At 43.5% G+C, this 27,029-nt stretch overlaps 1 protein-coding gene across 1 annotated transcript in view; it reads right to left on the reverse strand.

Annotated features, from left to right (window-relative positions):
* The window catches only part of Tnfaip8l3 (TNF alpha induced protein 8 like 3), a 32,074-nt gene extending 5,259 nt beyond the window's left edge, over positions 1-26,815 (reverse strand). The window contains exon 1 of the mRNA XM_076925241.1: positions 26,574-26,815. Coding sequence (XP_076781356.1) covers positions 26,574-26,625 — 52 coding nt within the window. The 5' untranslated portion in view covers positions 26,626-26,815. The remainder of the gene's footprint in view (positions 1-26,573) is intronic.
* Positions 26,816-27,029: the final 214 nt, after the last annotated feature.

Raw genomic sequence — 27,029 nt, forward strand, 5'->3', positions numbered from 1 at the left:
GGCTCAGTGTATGGACCATCAAAACTATCAGGAAACCTTTAATAAAAAAAATCCCCATATCACCAAGTAGATTCATTCCCACATGGCCACAGATTTTTGCATTTTAAGTGATTGTGAATGTGCTCCAACACAAACGCCACATACAATCCATCCTATTAGATGTCCTGGGAACGAAGGCTCTTGTTGCTCTACCACATCAGGTATTGTCAAGGCTTTCAGAAGTCCTGAAGGAAAGATGACCTTGTGGTTCTGTTTAGTCACCCAGCCACATATTTACTAGGCACACACACAAATACATATACATATACATATAAATATGTCAAGCACATTCTGCGTTATACATTATTGGAAACAGTGGACAGGATTAATAGAAGTAAAATCAAGACAACCTGATCAACAGAATATTTTTACAGAGATCTATGGGGGAGGGAATACACAATGTTAGTAACAATTTAAGAGAGTGTGGACCCCGAGGGTACGGTCATATTCAGAGATATTTTTGCACATGAAAATCCTGGACTTTTCCTATCCATACATCTGTATTAGCAGTCTGTAGAGGAACCGTGTTGCTAACATACCAGGAAGAGACTGTAGGCTTGAAGGAAGAACATGAGTTAAGTTTGGGGATTGTTTTAGTTAGAGTTTTTCTGCAGTGAACCAACACCATGACCGAGGCAACTCTTATAAAGAACAACATTTAATTGGGGCTGGCTCACAAGTTCAGATGTTCAGTTCATTATCATCAAGGTAGGTACGTAGCATTGTCTGGGCAGGCATGGTGCAGGCAGAGCTGAGAGTTTCACATCTTCATCTGAAGGCTGCTAGTAGAATACTGGCTTCCGGGTAGCTAGGACTAGGGTATTAAAGCCCACGCCCATAGTGACACACCTACTCCAACAAGGCCACACCTCCAAATAGTGCCACTCCCTGGGGCAAGCATATACAAACCATCACAGAAACCAAGGCCAGGGGTAAGCTGATTTGAAAAGTAACCTTCACTGTGGTTTCCCAAGTAACCTTCACTTGGGAAACACCAAACTTCCAGACTAGGTGTTGGCACTTTAGTTTTTATTCCTACATGCAAGCCTTCAGAAAGTGCTTTCGGTTGGGATGTTTCTCTTCATTATTTCTGAACAAAAGTTCTCAGTATCTAGCCATGAAGGGTAAGGAGTAATTTATGACACCTTAGGATTTCTGACTATAGTCTGAGAGTGGGAATCAAGTAGTCTAGAGAGAACACCAAAGATGCTCTCTAAGTGAACACCTCGGTGCATGAAAAAGGCCTGGGGCCAGAGTGAGTGGCTGCTTTAAAATTAGTGTTCAGCCAGCACACAAGTTATGTTTCCTTATTTCTATAAAACATGAAGCTTTTCCAGATGGCGAAATGTCATACTTGTAGTGACAAACAGCAAGAGCATCGTACCAAGCTTGGTGAGTGGGCAGGAAAGAGGCAGAGAAGCCTAGTGGGAATAAGGTAATGAACTTCATCATAGACAAAGTAAACAATGTATAAAAGGCATCAGACACCGAGCTGTCACCAGAGCCCAGGAAGGTGCTCCCGAGTACCACCAGGATGTGATGGAGCAAGGATCAGAGCACAACTCTTCTGTCCTCTTCCTCACAGGACTCTGACTCTCTACCTTTGTCACTTCCCTAAAAGGTGAGTGGGAAACTTGCATATTGAGTACAGAGAGACATATTAAAACTTTGCAACAGAGAATTACTCACAACAGCAAGCAAACAGCATCGCTTCATTTCTATTGACAGTTCAAGATGACAGCAGGAAAGAGAATTATCTGCAAAATGTTAAGTAGAAGTTAGAAGTGGGCATGGTACCCAGATGGAAGCAATGGATGTTGTTTGGTGAGACCATCTGTCAAGGCTGGGAATCTGTGCAAGGAAAGTGGTAAGGCCAAGGCCACGGAGAAGGTAAGGCTCAGGCTGAGGAGCTGCCAGTCACTTATGTCTCAGCCCAAGGAATAGAGAACTCCAAGGCATTCTGAGCAGGACAGGCTCACAAACGACTCTGAACGTTAACTTCCTCCACAGTGAGTTCTAAAAGTGTCAGTCTGCGAGACACGAAACCAAAGACAAGGGACTATGTTCTTTGAATGCAAGCATATATAAGCAAAGAAGAGATGGCAGAGTCAATGACTGTCCTCCTCTTGGCAAGATCTCTTCCACAGACATATTTTTAAGGTAAAAGCACAGATCTAGCATGATCTGATAAGAAATTAGCCATAAAGCCAGGCATGATGATACACACCAGTAATTTTAGCACTGAGAGGCTGAGGCAGTAGGATCAATGTGAGCTTGAGGTAAGTCTTCAGACTTTCTAAGATACTAAGATACTAGCATATCTTAGCAATGAAAAATGCTCATAAAATCTTCAAAAATTAAATACAGATTGTATTTCAGTGTTGTCTCTTGTTTTGAGATATTTCCAAAAGGCAATGGCAAACCATGGTAATTAGGTAGACAGTTACATAGATTTTGGTTTTGGTCTTGTCGTTTGGGTGATAAGTGACCACATCAATTGCTTTGGAGGGAGAGAAAAGTTAAAGATGATACTGTTTCTTGTAGCCTGAGAGACTGGGTGGGGTAGGAGGACATTGAAATGTGAAAGTAGACTCAGATTGCATCACATCAGGAAAGCAGTATTTTATGAGGGTCACTATGAAGACAAAAGTTTTTCATCTTCTTTTGGGGAGAGGTTTTTTTGTTTCCACCCTATCATTTTAGGTGAAATGAAGAGATTTTTGGCAGAGTCAGTTGTACAGGTTTTCAATTTATTATCTCATCTTTTCTAACCCACTCCAGCCAACAACCAACCTACACTGAGCAACCTGTAACTCAACCCACAATTCTGTACCTGAGGCCAAGTGGACCGTGCATTTGATCCTCACAGACATGTAAGAGAAGGCCTGTGTACTCCGGCTCATAAACTAAGAAACTGAGCTTCAGTGGCTAGTCAATAGCAGAGTTCCAGAGCCCAAGTTCACAAGACAGAGCCTGCATCATTTGTCTGTGTACACCTTCCTTCAGGGAAGGGCTTTAGTGCCTGAGGTTATTTGAATAAGGAGGACCCCCATAGGGTCATATATTTGGATGCTTGATCCCAATTGGTGGAAGTGTTCTGGGAAAAGATTAGGAGGTGTGGCTTTATTGAAGGAGATCATATTCCCAGTCATTCTGTCTCCTTTTCTCTGTCTCTATCTCCGTCTCTCTTCCCCTCCCCCATCCCTGCCTGCTGCCAGTGTATGAGATATGAGCTCTCAGCTCCTGGCCTCTGCCCACTATACTACCTGACATAAACTCACTTCTGAAATTGTAAGCAAGTCTATTAAATACCTTCTTTTGAGGTTGATTTGGTCATGGTGTCTCTTCACAGACATAGAGGAGTAACTAAAAAAAAGCTTCTTAATGATTGTGACTTCTGACTTATGTGAAATATTAAAGGGACCTCAATGTAAATCTCCATCAAGCTAGGAAAGTTATTATTTGTCATTTAATACTGAGAGAGAGAGAGAGAGAGAGAGAGAGAGAGAGAGAGAGAGAGAGAGAGAGAGAGAGAGAGAGAGAGAGAGAGAGAGAGAGAGAGAGTATTATGATTGAATAATACCACATTTGCCAGACGTTGAGGCCAGATAATAGATACAGTTTTCATGTTTGAACAGAATCATGTCTGTATTAAACAATTATGTAGATTTTTTTCTTATTGACTTATGGCTAGCACTGAAGAGTAAATCAGTGTTTGATCATTTTCCTTTACCAGAGCTATCGGAAGTAGATATTTGTGAAGTTGCTAGAGATGGAAGAGACTGAATGACTTCCAGTTTGCCAGGTTAGTTCTGATGATCTGAGAGAGATTTTAATACCACCAGGAAAGCCAGAATCTACTTAAATAAGTATTTTAAACGAAGCCTAGTCATTTCCCATCCTTGCATATAGTAATTGGTGTCCCTTTACATGGTAGGTTATCATCGGGCATAATAACAAAAGGGTTTCCTTATGAAGTGGTCTTGATCACTGAAATACTTGCTGCATCTAACTGACCATATTCCTGCAGCGACTCTACAATGTACACAACAGAAGCAGCATTTTACATTGAAAGCAAACAACGAGAGAGAGAGAGAGAGAGAGAGAGAGAGAGAGAGAGAGAGCCCGAGACACAGAACTTCTTTAAATCTACCATGCAGGAAGTTACAAAGTTGGGTTCTGCAGTCTGCCCCATCATCCTGTGCTTCACCCTAAACTAAATACACATTATTTCAATACATACTAAACTTCCATGCATGAGTGACAAACCTATTAGCTTAAACGTTCTTTTGAATTACTGCCCACTTTCAAATGAAGATTGATTGGTTTTCTCTCCCTCAGAAGCATTGCTTTTTTAAAAACTGGGGCTGGGGAGATGGCTCCATGGTTAAGGGTACTTACTGCTCTTTCATGGGGGCCAGAGTTCAGTTTCCTACTCCCTCATGAGCTGCTCAGAAATGCCTGTAACTCTTGTTCCAATGGGCCAGACATCTTCTCCTGGCCTCCATGGGCACATGTGTATTCTCCCACAGGCACGCACATATGTACACACACACACACACACACACACACACACACACACACAACCACAACAAATTTTAAACCAATAAAGCATTTTAAGCATATAAATAAAAGAAAATATAACATCTATATGGCCAATACCCAGAAACAATTTCTTTTAAAATTCTTTTAAAATGTGTTGTTATTGTGTATATATGATGTGTAGGTGTGGGTATGTACACATGCCAAAGCCTACATATGAAGGTCACAGGACAACTCTGTGTAGTTTGTCCTCTGTTCCACTGTTACTTGAGTTCTGGGGACTTTACTAGGGTCATCGGGTTGTGAGGCAAGCACTTTATCTGGCAAGCAATACGGCCACCCAGGGGCAGTTCTTAATATTCTGCCCTCCAAGACAGAGGGAGGGGATGTTCTCTTTGTTCAAAATTTCTCCTGCTTCTCTCTCCTCGAATCTAATTGACTTTAGATGTTGATGTCTTTGATCTCTGGTTTTTATAAGTGAATGCTTTTAAACTTTTCATAAAAGGTGTCACATAAACCCTACAGAAACATTTTATTCAACATGACACTTTCAAGATTTCCCTAGTTATGGACACATCTGCATCGGTCCCGATGCTGGACATTTAAATTCATTACACTGCTGTGGGCACAGCAGTCTGCCAGATTCTACATCTAGAGCAGGCCTGCCAAGGCCTGGCGGAAGTGCTGCCAACTGGTCTCCAAGGAGACTGCACCAATTTTCCCTCCCAGCAGTAGTGAGTTCCTGGGGTTAAGCTTCCTCATCAAAAGCACAAATTTAAAAATTTGTGTCCATCTGAATGGGGCAAAAATGTTATTTTGTTTTAACATGCATGCTCTCAGCCAGCAGCTTTGCCTTCTCTCATGATGGTGCACAGAAGGTTTAAACTTTAACATACATTGGCCAATAATTTCCTTGAGTTTTTAAAATCTGATTTAAAAAAAAATTCTTTCCTTCCATAGTATAATAAAAGTCTCATTTATTTCTTTATTTTTATACTTTTTTTAGAATGTTAAGGTTTTGTTTTTCACATTTAGGTCTTTCACTCATCTGGAAAATGTATCTGCATATTATATGAGTTTGGATTACTTTTCTCCACACGATTTATTTATTTTTGGTTAAATAGTATATCCTTTCTGCTACTGACCTCTCAGACTTTTTTTTTCCATATCAACCTTCCACATTTAACGGCTATACTTCTGAAATTTAGGGTATTTTTTAGTCTGTTTGGCTATAAGTACCACATCTTAATTGCTAATACAGTGGGTATGTATTCTGTTTGGCTATTTCAATAACAGTACCACATCTTAATTACTAAAATAAAGTATTCTACTTTATTCTGCTTGGAAACTCTCTTGATTATTCTTTTCCTCTCCAGAATGAACTTTCAAATCATTTGCTCAAGTGCATAAAATCTATCAGAACTAATAACAGAAGTCAGCGAGCTAAGACTCTCGGTAATAAATACAGAAAAACTCAGTCATTAACAGCCATTTAGCAACTGCAAAAAGTGGTCAATGAGATAGCTGTGCAAGCTAAAGACCAGAGTTTCATCCCCCAGAAGTCATGAGGAAGGCGAGAACCCGGAAGTTGTTCTCTGACCTCTGCACATGCGCAATGACTCACACAAACTAAGATGTGAACTGAACTATGTTATATCAAAGGGATTTTGGTGAGCAAAATGCTTTATAAGCATGATCAGAGGACAGAGAAAATCTGGCCAAATGGTGAGGAAATTGTTTTTAATGAATATGAAGTGTCCACATCAAAGACACGAGTCCACCTCCACTTCTAGCTTGATGCCTGGCTTGGTGGCCAAAGCTGTCTTATGCCTAGGACTCATAAAATCAAATCAATCAAATCAAATCAAATCAAATCAAATCAAATCAAATCAAATACAGGCAGCACAGTGTAGGAGGAGGAAGACAGAGGCCTGCAGACCGCCGTGCCACTCACTGACTTGCCCTCCAGCATACAGCACATAGGCGGGCTATAGGCACCCATTTGCTGCCAAGCCATACAGAACAGATGGAGAATGTCACCCAGTGGCCCACCAACTTTGTGCCCAGCCTGCCACCACAATGTGCAAGTATGTGGTAGTCAGATGGGAGAGAAAGAAAAGCGGAAAACTGTCAACTTTATGATGAAAAGTGGAACTGGAGACTCAAGGGTAGAAAGGTCACCCTTGTGAGTGGCCAACCTTGCCACATGGGGCCATGGTGAAGTCCCAGCCCCAGCTGAGGGCCGTGTCTGGGTCAGTGACAGGGATCAGTGTTGACGTCTGTGACTTATATTACCACCAGAGAACGTGGGGACTCCCTGGTTGGAGCAGCCACTGGGAACCATGTAGATGTCCAGGGGCTATGCCTAGCTCACCCCATCTCTCACTGGATCAGTCTAAATGTGGCGCTCTGGAGAGCTGGCCCCATCTCTCACTGTTGGCAGCACTCAGGAGAGCCGGCACTGTTCCTGGCCTGGGCAGCACAGTGGAGCTGACCCTTGTGGCAGGGGAATGGGTGAGCCTGGTGGCCTGAACATGGGAAAGTTAACCCAGCCAGTCACCTGCCATGGGGTGGCACAGGCACGGAGGTGATGCCTCCATCTCCTGTCATGAGCTCAGGAGAGCTAACCTTACCCCTCACCAGCTCTAGAACTTGGGAGAGTGGGCCCAGCATCTCACCTGGACAGCACATCAGAATTGACCTTGATGGTGGAGGTGTCCTAGACTGATTTCTAGCAGGTAACTTGGAGATCACAACATGTGGCAAGCAGGTCTGGCCACGTTTCTACTACATGCCAATTAAAAGAGCAAAATTAAAAGTAGATAACATAAAAAGGAGATTTATTCAATGTGGACACATTAAGAAGGGGTCACAAAGACTCATCAAACCTTTCTCAAGTCCACCCATAGGGTCCTTGAAGTAAGAAAACCTTTCAACAGAGGTCCCAGGATATGCACATTCCAGCAGTCCTTGTCAAGGAACGGCTATACCCACTACTGACTCATCAGTATCTGGATTTTAGTCTCACCAGTGAGGTGGTCTAACCAGCTGCTAGAATGGTTTGAAATCTCCTTCACAGAGACAAGTTATCTCTCTGGCTGCAGCTCTTTCCTTTCCCTAGAACGCAGTCCTGGAGAAACACCCATATCTTTAGGGCCCATTCTTTTACCACTCTGATAGACTGGCAGACACAAGTGTCTCTTGTGGATCTTTATACAAGTGGAGCAGGTGGAAATCAGGCTTTCTGAAGCTGCTCCTCAGAAAAGCTACAGGTTGCTACGTATGACCCAAGAGCAGAGTACAGATGGGTCTAGGATATACCTATTTCTGGTGTCAATATCTCTCAGACATTTAGTGGGTTTCTTGTTAGAACAGCAGAAGCAAAGAGGCACAGAACTCACATTTAGCAGGATCCACCAGTCAAGGAACAGAGGGAGACTCACCCAAGAAGCTTGAAGGTGGGACTGAGCATAAATCCCCATAAATATTGTTGAGGTGGTACAGATGGAGCTTCATTTGATTATCTTTAGCAGACTGAGGACTTCCCCTAAACTGTAAGGACCTCAGTGCATACCAAACTGATTTTTTGGCTTTAAGCCTGAAGGACTTTTAGGACTGGTTTGTGTACAAGGGTTGTCCACAAGACAATTGTTGCTTGGACATAGCCAATAATTTGGACAAAGACTGTGAAGATCTAAAACACCCTTGCTTCTCCAGTCCCTGCCAAGGAATTGCTACTTGTGTGAATACCTCAGGAGAAAAAGGCTTCCTGTTCCAATGTTCTCCAGGGTACACAAACATGAGAGTATCAAGACGCTGGTGACATAGGTGTCTTCGCAGGCAAGCCAATAAAGTCTCTTCAAACTCACAAATGTAATATGTTTGTTGGGTCTCCCTATAAGTCTGTGGTATATCATGGGGTGCTTCCTCTGATATCTCCACACCTTTGGGTAGAAGGAAATGGGTGCCTATTTTCAGGAGACTTTATTATCAGGTGTCCTGAAACTTCTAAGCTAAAAGCTTAGCAAGGTTAGAAGAGAAATGATAGGGGGGAAAAAAAGGCAGAATTAGGTGTCTGTGGAGGACTGTCAAAAGACAAGGCCAAAGGATAATAAATCAAAACATTTCAAAGACAATGAAAACCAAGATAAACAACACAGACATCAAAATGCCATCAAAGTTCCAAAACAAACAAAATACTGATAAAATGCTTTTAGAGATCCAAAGCAAGCAATCAAACCAAATTAAACCAAACCAAATGCCTACACCAAAATGTTTTAAAAGCAAACAAATTAACTAAGTTTCATAAACCAAATACATTGCAAACAGAGCAAAAAGGTATCTGTTAAAGTAGAATCCTTGGTAATCAGCTCAGAATAAACAGATGGCCCTCCACCAAACCAAGGGACTCCCTAAGCTCAGGAAAGAACTTACCAAGAATCCACTTGAGGAAATAACACTGGATGGTCTGAACTGAATGGGCCCGTGCAGCCATTGGTCTTCCACTCAGTTGGTTCCTCCAGTGAAAAGTGGATGATTCTCAAGTCCCATGTGTGTCACCACAATTGTCAACACAAAAACCACAGTTCTTGTCTTAAAAGAAACATGAGTTTATTCTGGAGCCATTTTGAGTGACCACAGATGGCCTTGGGAACACAGATTTAAGTTACCCCAAATTCCATGTTCCCTGTTATGGGTTTCTGATAGACAACACCAGGTAAAGGAATCTATATTCTACTCATTATTTCCAAGGATTTTTGTTTTTAAGAAAAATTACATACCAGATTTTAGTAAACACTTTCTTGTGTTTGTTGAGATTGTTTATCTCATAATACACAAATTAAACAACCATAACAGTTTTAAACATAACTCATATTTGCATTCTCATGATAAGCGTTACCTGGTCTTGATGTATGTAGTTAATATGCTTATGAGTTTTATTAGTAAACTTAGTATATGACATTTTTTCTGGAACAAACTCTAGGAAAAATAAGGTAAAGCCTAAGGTGGTGGGAATTTAAGCTTAGAGAACTGAAGACCCTGAAAGGAACTATAATCTGATTAATTCAGCAACATGTAAAACTCCAGCTAAACACACACACACACACACACACACACACACACACACACACACACACCTGTAAATTGACCTAGAGAAAATGAGGCACACAAAGGAAAAACCAGAAGGGAGATTTTTTTTTTTTTTTTTTTTTTTTTTGGCAGAGAGTAATACAGATGTCTTAATGATCTACCTAGTTTTGTTTTGTTTCATTGTTTGTTTGTTTTTAACAAATAACAATTTCGTGTTATTCAAAAACTGACTATGGAACCACAGGAAAGGGACACTTGTAACACATTGCTTATGAGATCCTTCATGAATATGCTGTAATAAAATTACAACAGGAGTCAAGCCACATTGAAATACTTAGGATCACTACAGCCAACATCAGGCTTATGGACTAACAGCACATGGGGGAGGGGGGATAGAGTGTGCAGCTCACAGTGGACAATGAAATGATCATCCATTGGGTCGTAGGCTGCAACCCTGGACTTTGTATACTTGAACAAGGGCTGGCCTACTCATATTTCATATTTCTGTGCTGGTAGAAGTCTGTCTTCCTGAAACTTTTTCAGAAGTATCCCTCCTTTGAGGCTGCCTCTCTAAATCAAATGCTCCCTCCATTTGTCTCTAGGACAGTGAATGGCCCAGAATAAAATATATATACTTTAAGGAAACACAAAATTGGACCACCGAAAGGAATGTGAGCTGAGATACCAGGTTATCTTTCAGGACACAGAACAACTGCCCTGTGGGTCACAACACTAGGACTGTCACTCCTCAAAGATGGGGAAAACAGAGTTGATCTGACTCAGTAATGGTGCCAGGGAAGAGAAGAGAGCCGACTTCCTGTCCCTCTGCCAAGGCCCCCAGATTCTCCTGGGTGACAATCTCTTCACCTTCCTGGTTTCTTAGTCAGCTAAGTAAGAAGGAAGCTGACCTGTGATTTGTGTCCTCAGTTTAATAGAGATCCCCTTTAGAAGCAGAAATTGACTTTTTCATCCACAAAACCCACCATTGGACACATACCAAGTATGAGTGTTGGGTGGGTCACAGCTATCCTTACTCAGTGCTGTCCAGATCCCCCCTTTCGTGCTCTCTTTAGAAATGGGATGCTGCCTCCTCCTTTAAAAACCCTGGGACATTTACCTCAGAGCCTACAACGTGACTCTTCTATGGCTTTCCTACAGAAGGCCTCCTCCTGTTTATTTTCTGGGGCTCTTGACTTCTCCAGCAGACCTCTGTGTATACCAACCACAGAACAAGAAGTTGGCAGGATCTCTCCTATAGTCCCTTCCTGTGTCAGCCTCAGTACCCACAGACTCAGCCACAGACTGCCACTCTGCCAACCTATGGCCTGAGCAAGCTGTGTATGCTGTCTACACGGACTCTGTAGAAACTTCAGCTCCAGCTCCTTCCATCACCCCATTAGATGACGCATACCTGTCTCCCCTAAATGTAAACTCATATTTTCTCCTGCCTCATCAGAACCACACTGTGCATCTTCTCAGAGGTCTACACAAGTCCAGTTACCCTCTTGCACACTCCTCTAAACAAATTACTCTGCATAGACCTAGTCAGAGAATTCCCACTGGTCTTTACTTGTTTATTCCTTGGCAGTTTCAAGAGGGATATCCCTGACACATGGAAAACATTTAATAAACTTAAACCTCAAGAATTACATAGTGACTGGATCAGCACAGGAAGACACCCACAGAGGAGTGGTCTTGTATTTCCTCAATTTCACTCCAAATTCAATGGTAATTGCTGTTGCGAGTGCTATAAATGGCCTTTTTCATAATAAAAATTGTCAAATACAATTTAATTGTTACAGTCAATTTTCTGTTTTATTTGTAATTAATTGTGTACATTTGATGGTAATCAATGTGATGGCTTAGGTCATGTGTGCAGCATGTGCTGATCAAATCCAGGTTTGTTTTATCCATCCTCTGCCTCCCAGCTTCCAGCAATCAATATTCTACATTCAGGCAGAACTGATATCCATGTGTGAGACGCAGCAGCTGGTCCTTACCTTTCTGTACCTGGCTTATTTCACTTAACATAATGTATTCCAGTTCCATCTGTTCTGCTACTAGTGATGGGATTCATTGTTCTTTATGGATGAAATTACTACATACACATATACATCATATACATATACACATACATATTCATACACATTTGAGAGAGAAAGAGAGAAAGAGAGAAAGAGAGAGAGAGAGAGAGAGAGAGAGAGAGAGAGAGAGAGAGAGAGAACGAGAACATTTTTTCATTCTTTAGGCAGTTGATGGGCACCTATGCTGATTCTTTTTTTTCTTTTTTTGGTTTTTCGAGACAGGGTTTCTCTGTGTAGCCCTGGAACTCACTCTGTAGACCAGGCTGGCCTTGAACTCAGAAATCTGCCTGCCTCTGCCTCCCAAGTGCTGGGATTAAAGGCGTGCGCCACCACCGCGGCACCTATGCTGATTCTTATCTTGCCACTGTAAACAAAGCCATGATAAACATAAGAATCCAGGTATCTTAGATGTGCTGACTTCATTTCCTTTGATATATATGTAGAAGTTAGACAGCTGGATCAGCTGGTGGATGTGTTCTTAGACTTTATTTTGTATGTTTGAGTGTTTGCCTGGATGTATGCTTGTGTACAAAGTGTGTGCAGTGCCTGGATCCTCCCTGGAATTGGAATTTTAGATGGTTTTGAGCCAACATGTGGGTGCTAGGAGTGAATCCTGGTCCTCTGGAAGACAGGCCAATGTTCTTACCCTATAAGCCATTTCTCCAGCTTTTATTTATTTTTTTTAAAGAAAAAAAATTAAGGGAACATCCATAAACGTTTCCGTAGCTTCTGTAGTAGTTTAGATCCCCACCACTAGTGCATGAGAATTCATAATTTTCTACATTCTTGCCAATATTTGTTATTTTGGGTTTTTTGACAACAGCCATTCTAGAGGTATTGAGATGGCTTCTTACTATTGTTTTGATTTGCATTTCTCTAATGGCTAATGATATTGAACATTTTTTATATATTTGTTGGCCAACCAAATAGTCTTTTAATTGTCCACGAGGGGTGTCTGAGATAGAGGGAGGGCAGTTTTGCTTGTAGTACGTGAATAGGGAGGTCTACAGCTTTTACTGGGCAAACCTGCTAATTTAATGGGCAGTCTAAGACAAGGGATGAAAAGGGCACCCCCAAGGTAGACTTCTTAGTTCCCCAGCAGCATGGAGCCTTTCTTAGGGTTGGGGGAGTCTCTGCTTTCCTCACCCAGCTCTCTGGAGTTCTTCACAAAATTATTCAGATTCCAAGGCATGAACTCTGAGTTGTTTGTCTACCTTCTGTTCACTCTGAAGCTCTACAAGACCTTCACCTGACATTACACTCTGGTCTCAGCTATACCATGATCTTTCCTACCAAGGTCCTATCTGTGACTGCTCAATCTGTTGCCTGTGCTAGAACACCTTACCCCCTTCTCAGATCAATTCTTCCTCAACCTCAAGGGCTCTGCTTGAAGGACCTCAGACTCCTGAGAAAAATACTCTGCCTTTAAGCACACTCTTAGTACCTTTTAGGCATTAATCATCAGTAATCATCAGTCACCTGGATGAACAACTTCTACTCCTACCAATTTGAACTCCTTGAGACCAGAAATCATGGTTCATGTAGCCAACATTCATGGCCTGGATGTGAATTATAGAAAACTACTGTTAGATGAATGAATGACTCAGTTCTGACACTCATTAACCTTGAGCTAGCATACACTTGGGATACTGACGTCTATTTCCTTCTCCAGAGGCCTAAAGTCCCTGCTCTGGGCTCCTTATCCAGTGCTCAGTTGTGGCTGTCATACTACTCCCTAGGCCGAGAAGCTAGGTTGCTTTTTTTTTTTTTTCAAAGTCACGCAAGTATATCATTTCAAAATCAAACCTATCTATAAAACGTATAACAAAATGAACCGTCTTCTGACACATCTCTGATGCCAGTTCCTTAGAGACAAGCCACATCAAGCTGTTCCGGCTGTTTCCATGACTAATGGTCTCCACTATTTAAATTACATGCCTATACTTTTAGTTCTTGGTTTTATTTGCTTTTAACCTCATAGTACAGGGGTGGAAATTTCATTGTCTTCCCCATTTGTTTTTCTCTCTGTCTTCTAGTTTGGTTCTCTGTCAGTCTTTGGTTAATCATGCTTTGGCAGCTGTATTATTATGATGTAGATAACATTCATAGCTTGTTCAGGATGCTCTACGATTTCTATGACTGCACTTCCTTTCTTACTCATCTCATTTTCCCAAGGAGTTGACACAGCTTGTCTATTTTTGTTTAATATTCCCTATCTAGCTAGAGCTAAAACACTCCCCCAGTTCCTAAGAGATACAAAGTCCTTCTCAGTAGGTCAGATATATCAACTACTCGACCACTTCTACTATTTTCTGAAACACCCTCTGGGAGCCTTGTGTCCTCTGCTAAGGCCTGAGCACATTTTCCTCCATATCTGACATTCCTCCTTCGCCTCTTCTTGGCTCCAGGCCTTAGTTCTTGGATTCAGAGCTTCTCTTTTTTAATTCACTTTCTGATCCAGTAGAGTGCTGTTACTTTTTTCATCTGTGACAAAATGCCTGACAGAGACAACCCAAGGACACTCAGAGGATTAGTCCACAGTTGTTTAGCCCCATAACATGGGAAGAACATCATGGCAGCAGAAGGATGTACAGAGCAAAGAAATAGGATATTTATCTAAGGTCAGACGGGAAGTGAAGGGAAAGGAAAGAGGCATAGCAAAATAAACGTAAGGACCCATCCTTGACGATGTATTTCATCTACCCAGGCCCTACTTCTTAACATTTCAAGAACCTCCCAAAGTAGTGCTACCAGCTCGGGACCAAACATTCAGTGCCCAAGCCTGTAGGAGATGCATTGCTTTCGAACCATAATAGGCACTTTGTCCAGGATAAATGTTAGCAAACACCTTTAAAATCCAGAGAATAAAGTATCAAAAGGCAAAATATAAAATATAAGCAAGTTTTTAAACAAGCATGTAAATTGTAGCCATTTAAATGTAAAGACACAAAAAAGGTAGAAATTATAGGTGCCTGTGGACACACTAAGATCTGGTAGCTTCCCATGAAGGGGTCATGGAAAGTTCCTTTGTTTGTGAGATCTAGCATGTCACACAATGACTTTATTCCATCTTCACATTTGATTAATGATTCTACTGGGTCTAGAATGCTATCAAATTCAGTTACCTCAACTGTACAAAGGATCACAAGCTGAAAGCCAGCCAGCCTGGAAAACATAATGAGATTCTCCCCACCATGGAGAACACCAACCCAGCCATAAAACCCAACGACAAAACCTTCGACCTCCAATTTGTCCTGCCTACAAGATGTGCAGGGGTAAAGAGATAGAGCAGAAATTGAGGGTGTGGCCAATAATAATTGGTCCAGCTTGAGACCCATACCGTGAGAAGCCCACACCTCACACTGCTAATGACATTCTGCTATACTTGCAGACTAGCATAATTGTCATTAGAGAGGTTTCACCAAGCAACTGATGGAAACAGATGCAGAGACCCACAGCCAAACATTAGGTGTAGCTTGGGGAATCCTATAGAAGAACTGGAACCAGAGAGGTTAAAGACACCACAAGAAAACTTACAGAATCAACTAACCCGTGTCCATAGGTGCTCACAGAGACTTAACCGCCAACCAGGGAGCCTGCATGACTTAGGCCTTGTGCACATACATTACATTTGTGTAGCTTGGTCTTCAAGTGGGACTTCTAACAGTGGGAGCGAGGGCTGTCTTTGACTATGTTGCCTGCCTTTGGGACCTTTTCCTCCTACTTGGCTGCCTAGGTTAGCCTCAATAGGAGAGCATGTGCCTAGTCTTGCTGCAACTTGATATGCCAGGGCTGGTTGATATCCATGGGAGGCCTCACTTTTTCTGAAGAGAAATGGAGGAGAAAAGGATGGGAGTGGTGGGAGTGGGGAGACAGGGAAAGGACTGGAGGAGAGGAGGAAGGGGAAACTGCATTCGGGATGTAATAGAAATGAGAGAGAGAGAGAGAGAGAGAGAGAGAGAGAGAGAGAGAGAGAGAGAGAGAGAGAGAGAGAGAGAGAGAGAGAGAGAGAGAGAGAGAGAGAGAGAGAGAGAGAGAGAGAGAGAGAGAGAAGGGATGGAGCAGAACACTGGGACCAGGGAGATGTAGTGAGTGGAAATATGTAAGAATTACTTCTGTGGTATTGGGGAACCCAACTTTTCAGCAAGTTTTAGCCTTGGTAAGGTAGGCATCCATTAGGTGAAAGGAACTAAGAAGCTCTGTCAGCAACTGGCACACAGGCTGTAGGCCAAGTGACCCTACGAAGAATGAGCCTGTAGACGCTCCTCTACCACAAACCCCTAAGTGTAGGAGCACATGCTCGTAGTCCTTTTCCAGCCTTGATTTTACTGACGTTTCAGCCACTCTCACCAGTTAAACTGACAGATATGAGTATTTGAGAGGCAGAGACAGAGGTTTACACATGCTAGGCAAGTCTTCTAACAGCTATATCCTCATCCCTTAAGAGTCTTATTTATTTAGATAGTTTCGTACTCTATTGTCCAGGTTGATTTTAAACTCCTAGACCCAAGATATCCTCCTAAGTGCTAGGACACACTCCCATCAAATCCTCTCAATGTTATGCCCTTTCATACTTTTTAAAGACCCTCTGAGTCAGTTAGTGATGCCCATATGACTGTAGGCATGAGGTTCTCCACTGGGGCATAGGAACCCACCAGTGGCCACAATTCCTAAAGAAAAGTGGCCCTTCTACCCCTAGCAGTCATTAACTGTCAGCATCTTTTCAGCTAAGGTTGGGCATCAGGAGGCCTCCTCAGTCCATGCTGGAATCTTTAAAGAGCTTGGCCTAACACAAGATACCCGCCGCTGTGAGTTCATGTGTGCATCAGTTCATGTGTGTCATGTCCGTGGACAGCAGTTCCCAGCACTCCTCTTATCTTCTAGCTCTTACAGTTTCTGTCTGCTTTTCCCTAGTGTTTCCTGGATCTTAGGGAGCAGGTGCTATAATAGCTGTCCTGCCCATAGATGGACACTCACTCACAGTTGCCTGTTTTCAGTGGTTTAGCTAGAAATTCACCCCAGAGATCCTTCCTTCCTCTCTCTCTCTCTCTCTCTCTCTCTCTCTCTCTCTCTCTCTCTCTCTCTCTCTCTCTCTCTCTCTCCCTGTGTGTGTGTGTTTAATCATGGCCTTCATGCAGAGTAGACAATTCTCTACCAGAAAGCTCTATTCTTAGTCCAGAGAATTTCTTTTTAACAGCAAAACAAAGCACCAATTGGAAACAAATCTCTATGCCCACTTGTGAACCTTGGCCTATCCTGCTACTAGGGAAGGAGGAAGCCTGAGGTAGGGGTGTTTGGGAACAGCTATGAATTTACATGCTGCTGGTCTCAGGAGGAGCTGTGTATAATTCTTAGCACAACACCATCTTCCTCTGTAGGAGTTTTATGACCATCCAGTCATTCTTTCCCTTATACTCTCCCATCTCTTGCTTTAAAAAGTCACGTTGGTTATATTCATTTACAAATAATAAAATAATGACTCCTGATTGGTCTTGTTGTTGTTGTTATTGATGTTGTTATATGTATGCATGCAGTGGGGTTGTGAAGCAGTTTCTTTCAGGATTCAAACATTCCAACCTGGAAGGAAACTCCTTAAGACAGAAATTAAACAACTCAAAATAGCTTCAGGAAGTCCCTAAAACTGACCAGGCTCACTAGGCCCCTCCCTTTCAGGAATAAAATGACTATTGTAAGTCACTCTCAGACAATTCATGGTGAAAAGCTTCTGAGACTAGGCAAGCAGTCTGAAGAAAGAGCAGAGACCAGCTGAACTGCCCAGAGGAAGTTCAGACCAACAGATGCACCTAGAAAGGATACTCTCCAATCTGCTGAGATACCTGAAGGCTGTTCAGTGTGCTCCAGGTTCCCAGCTTTTGTAAGCTGTCACCCGTGCTGGGGTGGGCTCTAGTGATGAAGCTGTCTTTGAGTCATTTCTGCCCCTGTAAGTTACCCCTCACCCATATCTTGTAAGTAACCCAAATAAAACTCATAGCTTTACCAAGTTGGGCTTTAGTAATATCAATCATGGGCTGCATATTTGGGGTCAGTAGGAATCTGTGTTGAGTCTCTTCAGGAAAAGTCTTCTCAGATAACAACTGGGAGATTCAACTCAGGGCCTCACCAATATTAAGCAAGTATTCTTACTCATGGGCTACATCCCAGTCCCAAGTCTGCTTCCCAAGCAGGGAACTAAGTATCAGAATGTCTTGCTTTGCTTTCCACTTGAAAGCTAAACTGGTTTCTCTATGTGGAGAAGAGAGTTCTCTATGTAGTTTATTATAGTTGTGTAATTGAATATGCATAAAATAAGCTGTTTTAAAATAACATAAACCAACAAAGTATAGCCAAAATCCTGGCAAATAATGAATACTAATCCTTAACGGGGATTGAGAGAAATTTAAAACTGTTTTAACAATGCTGGTAAGTGTGAGTATTGCTCTTTCCTACCAGCTGCCTGCTAGGCTGTCTGTGTTTAGTAGGCTCCGGTTGGAAGAGGAGGCAGAAGGAGTAAAGAATGCTGGGCCTACCCTCTTCTTCTCAAACTTCAAGAGTCACAAGAAACCCCCACCCCCCAACCATATCTCCATCTAACTGCTTCAGAAACAGAGCCTATTTCTATAGATTACACTCTGGAAGAACAGCCAGTGCTCTTAACTGCTGAGCCATCTCTCCAGCCCCTTTCCCTGCTTTCTTGATGGGCTTGATTCAGTAAATTATGAAGTTAAATTCCAACGCTAGAGAAGCTTAACATAAGGAAACTCATTTCCCAGTTTCCTCACAACAAATTTAATTCTTTAAATCAAAAAATAAAAAAAAATCAATCTCAAGAAAGAGAAGATGTAACTGGAGCACTAGGGGATTGTAAAAAAAATTTTCTTGAAGCTGACAGCTATTAAGGTTCAAAGCAAATTAACCTTTGTGGCAACCATGTCACTGGATGATAATACTCCTCAGAAAATAAAAACTTAATAATCCGAGGGTTACATGGAGGCTGCCTCTCAGTGAGAAAACGGAATGAGCCTGACTCGGGAAGAAGATGCTTGGCAAAGTGTAGGTGTGGGCTGTGGTGGCCAGTCTTCTGGCAAATATGCCTGGAATAGGAAACCCAATAGAGGAAAGAGAGGGGAGGCAGGGTTAGTTTTTCAGAAATCACCCTTGAAGAATTCCTCCCGTCAGACTGGCTGGTGAGCAAGTCTGTTAGAATGTTCTTGAATGCTAGTTGATGCAGGAGCCCTTCTCACTGTGAGTGGTGTTATCCCTGGGCTTGTGGGCATGGGCGGTACAAGAAAGGGAATTGAACATGAGCTTGGAAGCAAACCAGTAAGTAGCATTCCTCAGTGGTTTCTCTTTCAAGCTCCTGCCTTGGCTTCCCTCAAGGATGGACTCTAACCTATAAGCTGCAACAAAACCTCTCTTCCATAAGTTTTTGTTAATGATCGTATTGATCATAGCGACAGAAGAAAAAAAAAAAAAAAAACTAGAGTAGACATTGGTATCAGGAATGTAGAGTATCCTCGTGAAAGACCAAAGTTGTTTGGGTATGAGAACTGTGAAAGTGCTTAGAACTTTGGGCTGGGAGTTCTCAGAGTTTGCTGACCTGTTGTGGAAACCTGGAATAGAATGCAGAGAGCAGAGCAGACAATAGAGGCCTGGGTTGTGATGTCTGAGAGGAAAGCAAAGCCTATGGGGGCTGTTCCTAGGATACTGTGAATTGAGAATCTGTGGTTTCTTGTCAGCAGAGACTGAAGTATCAGATGCAACTAACAAGAGACCAGAACCACTCAAGTGGAACCTTTGCTTTACTGTGACAATCAATGCTGATTAGCTGGGCCAAAAACTGATTTGTCACTAATATGACAGTAGTATTATTAAGGCAAAATCACCTGGAGATTACTTCCTCGAACAAGCACACATAAACAGTGCCCTAACTGACAGGGGAGGTCCAGTTGTCAGGGTTCTGGGAACCAAGGGAATTGAGCAGGATATGCAAAGCAGCCTAGTGGCACCCATCACCCTAACACAAGGTCTACCTGTACAAGAGAACAGGTTTTAGACTTTGGCTTGCGTCATTTCCACTCACAAGATGCACAGTCTTGAGATAGTTACTTACATTCTGTGCCTCTATTTCCTTGCCTGGAAAATTGGGCTATTTCTAGCATTTAACCCAGAAGCATGGTTAATATAACATTAAATGCCATGGAATGACTCACTTTAAGACATTATAAGGACTTAATGTAAAATTTAAAAATGAGGTACCATTTTTAAGGCTGGACTTTGGGCGACAAAAACAACCTTCCAACTGTCTCCCTTTTGCTTTACCACTTAAAGTCCTTGTTTCTCTCAACCTAGAGTCTCGAATCCCAGTCTTTCCTCCCTGCTTTTCTTAATTTTGTCATCTAGAAAGCAAGGAAGCAGGATTCAAAGGTAGCAGAAAAGAACTGGCACAGAAACAGCCCATCATGGCCTTCCCCTACTCCGTTCCCTATTTTATAACCGTCCAGCTGAACTGCAGGCCCCAAGTTGGGAGCACAGCACATGAGCACACACCCACCATTAAAAGCACTTCCTGTCTCACGGATAAAGTGGATGTCTCTATCACGTGAAAAAAAGTAAGCTGGAGGTCTCCCCAAAGCTGAGTGTCATTACTAAACTTCTTATTTTGGGGGCTAGAATAGTTCACAGAAAGCATATTTTACTTTTGAAACAGAATCTAGCAGCCAGTGGCTGTCTCTGTGGTTTCTCTAGTTTAAGCAATATTGGACACCACCAAAGTGTCTCTTTTTCTTCCCAGAGAACTGAATTACAAAGTCCTGGTTTCTATTAGGGTGTGTCCAGCACTCTCTGTGCTGCCAAACCTTCCAGTTTTATAGTCTGTATATGGGTAGATTTTCCATGAACATGCTCAAATTTATTCCCAAGCAATGATGTCTAAGAAACCCAGTAAGCATTTAACCAAAAAGAACATTTCTGATATAAAACAAAATGGCATCATTTTATGCCTCAACATATATGGGAGGGGAAAGGTTCATCTTATATGGTTTTTTTTTTTGTTTTGTTTTGTCCAGGGAGGGGTGGTTAAGTGAAGCTTATTCTCTACATTCTCTCCTTTTTCCTTCTCTCCTTTCTTCTTTATGCTGCTGGAAACAAACTCAGGTACTTATCCATGCGAGGAAAGCACCCTACCACTGAGATATACTCTCAATCCTGTATTTTTCTCTATATACTTATGCAGAATATACAGCAAACACCCACCTACACAGACATTTTATATAAATTAGAGGCCAAGTAGCTGAAAAACTAAACAAAATTATTTATAGACTATCTTTCTAGAGCTCTAAACAGCCAGGGACATACAAAGAAACCCTGACTCCAAACAGAGAGAAAGAAAGAGAGAGAGAGAGAGAGAGAGAGAGAGAGAGAGAGAGAGAGAGAGATGTTTAAATGTGGATTAAAGTGGTAGCTCTGTCAGAGAATGAACCCATTGGAGATAACACTAACAGAGAAGGTGACAATAATTATATTTGGCTGGCAAATAATAAAAACAGGTATTATATTTTCTTAAAGAGAAAAGTAATGCAAGAAGTGTTTTTATATGTGCATGGTCATATACACTATTTCAAAAAACTTCCCACTAGAACCAACAGTGTTACCCCATGTTGCAAATCCTACACTACATACTGCTAAGGTTGCCCATTTTCACAGATTCAGTTTGGAGAAGTGTTTCCTCTACCTAACATGACTGCAAACAGCTGCTTCCTGCCCTTCTGCTCGCCTCTTCTTCTGCAGATATTGATCCTGAGAGAAGTTCAAGCACAAAAACAGATCAACCCTCCTCCTGCCAAGTGCTACCTCAGAGTCTGCTTCCTGGAGACCCAGCCCATCTGCCCATGCACGCATACATGCCTCCATCTATCTGCTCATCCAGCAACCTGCCACTGGGTCTAAGGTGCATAGGTCACTGTGTGGAGGTGATGATACTCATGATAAAAGAGGCAGCCCTAACCTTTTGGAAGCTCACAAATACAATAGCCCAGTATAGGAACAATCACAAAATACAGAATATTGTGGCCAGTGCTAAGGAAGAATACAAAAGAGACAGAGATGTAATCCCAGGAAAGGGAGGTCTAGAATCCTGATGCATTTTGGCTAGCAATATCTCTAACCTGCTTTCCCCATGCAATGTCAAACCCTAGAGGACAGAACGGAGTGTGTTATCTCTCTTTACAATTCCTCATAATTTCTAATGGAGTCAGAAATTAGGGCAGTGAAGGAATTGCCAGACATGGCAAACAAAGCAGAAGACAACACACCTGGCAGTTCTACTTTATAGGCTAGGCTTCTGCCCCTGGCCTGGCAATCAGTGTCGAGTTCCCAGGAAGCTCACCCAGATGCTCATATGTCTATATTTAGAACTATATCCACAGAATCTGAGACTATGAAGAAACAGAAGACAAGTTTCTGATCACCAAACAGCAACAGCACATCGTGTGGGCAGGACAGAAACCAGTTCAAGCTTCACAAACAGGAACAAGGAAAAGAACTTGACTAATAGCCAAATGGTGCAGCGTGCCCAGGCCATTCCTGCCTTCAGTTAGCCAGTCCATCACCATCAATCCATCAGCAAAGAAGATGCAACAACTTCCACTGTTAACCTAGCAATGGGGCTCAGCAGACCCCCAGAGCTCACAATACAAACTTACAGAGTCTAAGCGTTTACATCAGAGCCAGAGAAGAAAAGATCATTAAACAAAACATTACTACTGTCAAGGGCCTGAAGGGACACAGTTCTGAGAACATCAGTTGGGTCCCCAGCCTTTCTCTGCCTCCAGAGCAGTGTCACTCAGCCCGCTCTGCTCTCATTCCAGCTCCCTACTCACTACTGTCTTCCTTCCTTTTCCTTTCCTGGCTTTGGTGCAATCTGTAACTAGCTTCTGCTGCTGTCTCTGAAATGTTGTTTGCACCCTTCCTCTGGCCTGCATTCACTCACCACCTCTCCAGTGTTGTGGCCACACCCTGAAAGCAGGGGCTCTGAGTCTCAGTAATCTCTGCATTTCTTTGTCTCTGCACAATGTGGTTTCTGATGATGGTTTTCTGTTGGGTGTCTGTCCAACAATCATGGGGTGCCCCTTTCTCAAGTTTTAAAGACCTTCTTATCGTTAGCCTGCCCTATACTGACTTTTTTATTTCCTGAGAACTCCCAGCCTTCCAGCGGCCTCCCTGTTGACCTGTCCCTCTGCTCAAACGATCTAGCTTCTGAGTGTCTGATTCCTTTTGATATTTGCTGCATCTACCTATTATTGCTTGATGGACCAAGCTTAGAATCCAAGAAAACAGGAAAGGCAGTCAGGGCCTACCATTTCTTTTCTCTAGAAGCAACCACCTCATGCACAGACTCCATCACCCAGAAATGCTTTTCTGCAGCACCTCCTCAGCTTGACTTTCCTGAACCAGGGAGTTGTTGGTTCAAGAAGGTCTTTTGCCTTCAGCTGAGTAGACAGACTCTCTTGATCTTCCAAGCCAGAAAGAAAAAAAAATGATTTAACTGATGCTAATCCCCTGTTGCTTCTTAGGAATGATTCTCATGCACTTTAGAATTAATATATCAAACTCTAGGATTTCCAAGAGGTGGACGATAGATTTGCCAAATGGACGACTGCCAAGTTGGGTCTCTGGAGTGAACCCAATGTTCCATAAACTCTGTTGCTTTCCTAATCACAGAAGGAGACATAAAATGACAGAAAAGGAAGAGAGATAGCAAAATGACATAGAAACATCAGCTTGTACCTCCTGGGTGGAAAAAAAAAAAAAAGGAGGATTTCTACAAATATCACCCCAAACCTCTCCTCCAGAGTCCTCCCCAGCCTGAGCCTTTTAAAGCAGGAAAAAGCATGGAAACTGCCCTGCTCCTTACCAACAGGTGAGCATCATGGGTAAGTTGAAGAGGGACATGAGCATCTCCTGCCTCCTGAACAGTGGGAAGAGGTTTAGGAGCGGGAGCAGCGCTGGGAGGAGATTGCCATTTCTTTTCCACTTGGAGTAGCACATCACATGGGAGTCCCCATTGCCACATTAGCAGGACTGGCTGAGGTGTCCTGTGTCTTTCATAACTCTCTTAGAGCCTAGGAGAGCATGGGGGAAGCAGGAGGCTGTAATGCCCCCCCCCCCAATCTTGATGAGGTAAAAGGTCAATGAAGTTGAGAAGAGATGTAAAGTGAGACTCACTCCAAGCATTCCCAGGTAAGCTGAAAGGGAGACAACTGAAAGATCTGACCAACTAATCAGTGCAATCATGACACATATATTGGCTTCTCATACACACCTTGCAATTTTTTTTTTACTCTACAAGGCACTAGGATCCATTGCTTAGTAGGATTCCTAAAGATAACCCAGATTATACTTCTAGAGATTTCAGGGGATGAATAACAGCTTCTATTTACTGAAATGACCAAGGACACATTCCAGGTGTTATTTACTTGATCTCGGTAGTACTATGGTTAAAAAGTGAAGTTACCTGCCCCTGAGTGAGCCACTAAGGTCTTCCTCATCCTAGAGTTTATTTTCTTAAGCTTATAAAGATACACTGTATGTACAGATGAGGTGGAAGTCTTTACAACTCAACTGGTTACAAAGTAAGCGAGTATGCCTTACTCAGGAGTACTTACTCCTCTGCTTTTTTCAGTTACAGACCCATTTACCTGGAGGAGGTACAGGTATGGCAAAGAGTGCAACTTTCTTGTAAGGACAGAGGACGGCCTCTATGGATAAATGTCTGCCTTTTAAACTCTCTCTGGATCTGCAACCACAGCTTCCTTTTGACAGGGTGCAAGCAGAGCAAGATGGAGAGATGGCGCTAATTCTGAAGCTTCGTCACTATGGGGAACACTTTCAGACTGAAAATAATGAGTGAGTCTAAATGCCATTTAGCATAATGGCTCATGACATTAAAATAAATGTTCAAGTCGTGAGACTCAAGCACACAGGAAAGAAGGAATAACTGCAGACAACAGTAAGGTGCAAACAAGCGAGACAGCTTGTGAGTGCTGGCTGCCCTGCTCTTCCAGGCACATCTGACCTCAGTGACAGTGTGTGCTGTGAGCTGTGCGGCTCACACAGACTGTCAGTCACTTGGACAGGCAGTGACATTCAGAACTGAAGCAGGCTGGTGGGGGTGGGCACACTAGGATGTATATGTACATATTCCTTCTCTCCTCTTCCCTCTAAGTACTAAGAACCCTGGAGTTTCTCCTGCTCTCATCTCCCTTTAATGAATCGCATTCCCTTCCTCCCTTATCCTGCAATTTCCTAGCTTCCACCTACACAATAAGTCGGTGGGTGGTGACAATGTAACTGAGATTTCTAAAGTGTCAGTGACAATGTGTCTGGTATCCATCTACCCCAAGCTCTGGAGATATACTTGGATACACATTGATAACTACTAGAGACACCTATTGGATAACATGATTAAAGAAGATCCCAAGCCACCTGTGAAGCGAAATCTCTGTGCCTTACAGTCACAGGAGCACATAGGCATACAAAAGGATAGTGCTTGAGGATGGCGTCTGCATCCACACACCGCACTAAGCAGGAGTCCCTTGCACAGCTATTGGAATCCTCACACACAAGCACCTCCCTCACCTCCTACCTTACCCCTGGAAGCCAGCCCACTCTAAGTGAGGACCATAGCCACCTGCTGCTGGGAGAGGTAAGTCCCAGGGCCCACAGCAGGGAATCTGGACCTCTGCTAAATGGAGATTAAAAAAATAAGTAAAAAAAAAACAACAACAACCATTTGGCTAGATGCTCTCCTACCCTGATTCTTGAACGTGCGTTCCCTACACCAGTACCTAGTCTAATAGACCTTCCCTCAATTGGTCTCCACTGTTGGCACTCCCGTGTGCCCTTGGGAAGTGTGAGGACCTGACTGAGTACTGGCTTGTGTTAGGAGACTTCCTGCAGACGGTCAGGATCTGTGTGGCAAGCAAACTTTCAGGGCTATACTGGGTGCACAGAACTATGACTGTAGATAGAAAGTGAGTGGTCCTGGACCCTGGACCCCAGAGAAGGGCCTCGGGAGGCAAAGCCCGCTGGTGTAGTTGGGATGATCATGGAGGAAAATAGACCTGGGGTTGTGGGCAGCTTCCTCTTGTTGCTCAGTACTGGGGAGAGGCAGAGAAGAACATTCATTTCTCTAAATAAGCCTCCTCCTGTCCTATAGCTTCCATTCCTATTGCTTATGGAAAGCCGGTGGCACCTCTTAAAGGGGAAGACCAGCTCTGCATGTCACTTTCGGACCCCTCATAGGGGCCCTCCTCCTGCTAGCCATGTAACAGGGATGGGTTACCACTTCTGCACAGGGCTTGGCCAGCAGTCTCAGAACCTCAGACATAAGCCCAGCCAGGATCCCTGATCTATCCCTTTTCTTCCCACCGACTCAGAAGCATGGTCTCACCGCCCCAGGATGGCAGACTAGGCAACACATGGGAAGTTACTTCAGTTCGGTTTCCACTGAAAATTACAAGAGGCAAATATCTCAAGCTCTCCTCTCCCCCTCCCCCACCTTGCAGGGCGCCCCAAGGCCTCCGCTGGAGACCCTGCCACTGTGGGATCCGTGGGCAAAACGTCCCTCCTGTCTCTCCGACGCACCTAAGTGCAGTAGGGTGAGAGGATGCCCCCAAACCAGTCCCCAGTCTCAGCGTGGAAGGATTTGGGCTACTGGGAACCGGCCTTCTGCCCCACAGCTCCAAGAAATACTCTCCCACGCTGGCCTCCCCTCTTTTCCAACCCCAGCCCTCCCGGCAGGGTTGGCCCCCTCGCTACCTGCAGCAGTCCCGAGCTCGCCCTCGCTCTGCTCTCCAGAATCTGAATCCATACTGTGGGCTGCCGCCCGCGCATCCACCACCGCCCGCCTGCGGGGCGCTCCCGGCTCGGGTGGACGCGGCACACACGGTATGGGCTGCAAAGAGTCTGAAGCCCGGGCGGTGCAGAGTGGGCAGTGTGTGGCCAGACACTAGGGCCAGGGGGCGGCTCCGAAGATGCCAAGCCGCTCCAGTGGCCCGCCCGCCGCCCGCCAGTGCCTGCACGCGAGGGTAGAGCCCGGGCTGGGGGGGGGGGGCGCGGGGGGGGTGGAATAGGGCTGGTGGCTGGTGGCGGGTAGGGTGTGAGGGAGGGAGAGGAGGAGTGTCCAGTGCTCTAGGCTGGGATTAAGTAGCCCGGGTTTCTGTATACCCGGAGCCCTGGACTGGAAGCCTGGTGAGGTGGTGCTGGACTTGGAAG

Source organism: Arvicanthis niloticus, chromosome 26 (assembly GCF_011762505.2).
Source record: "Arvicanthis niloticus isolate mArvNil1 chromosome 26, mArvNil1.pat.X, whole genome shotgun sequence".
In the NCBI taxonomy this organism is placed as follows: domain Eukaryota; kingdom Metazoa; phylum Chordata; class Mammalia; order Rodentia; family Muridae; genus Arvicanthis; species Arvicanthis niloticus.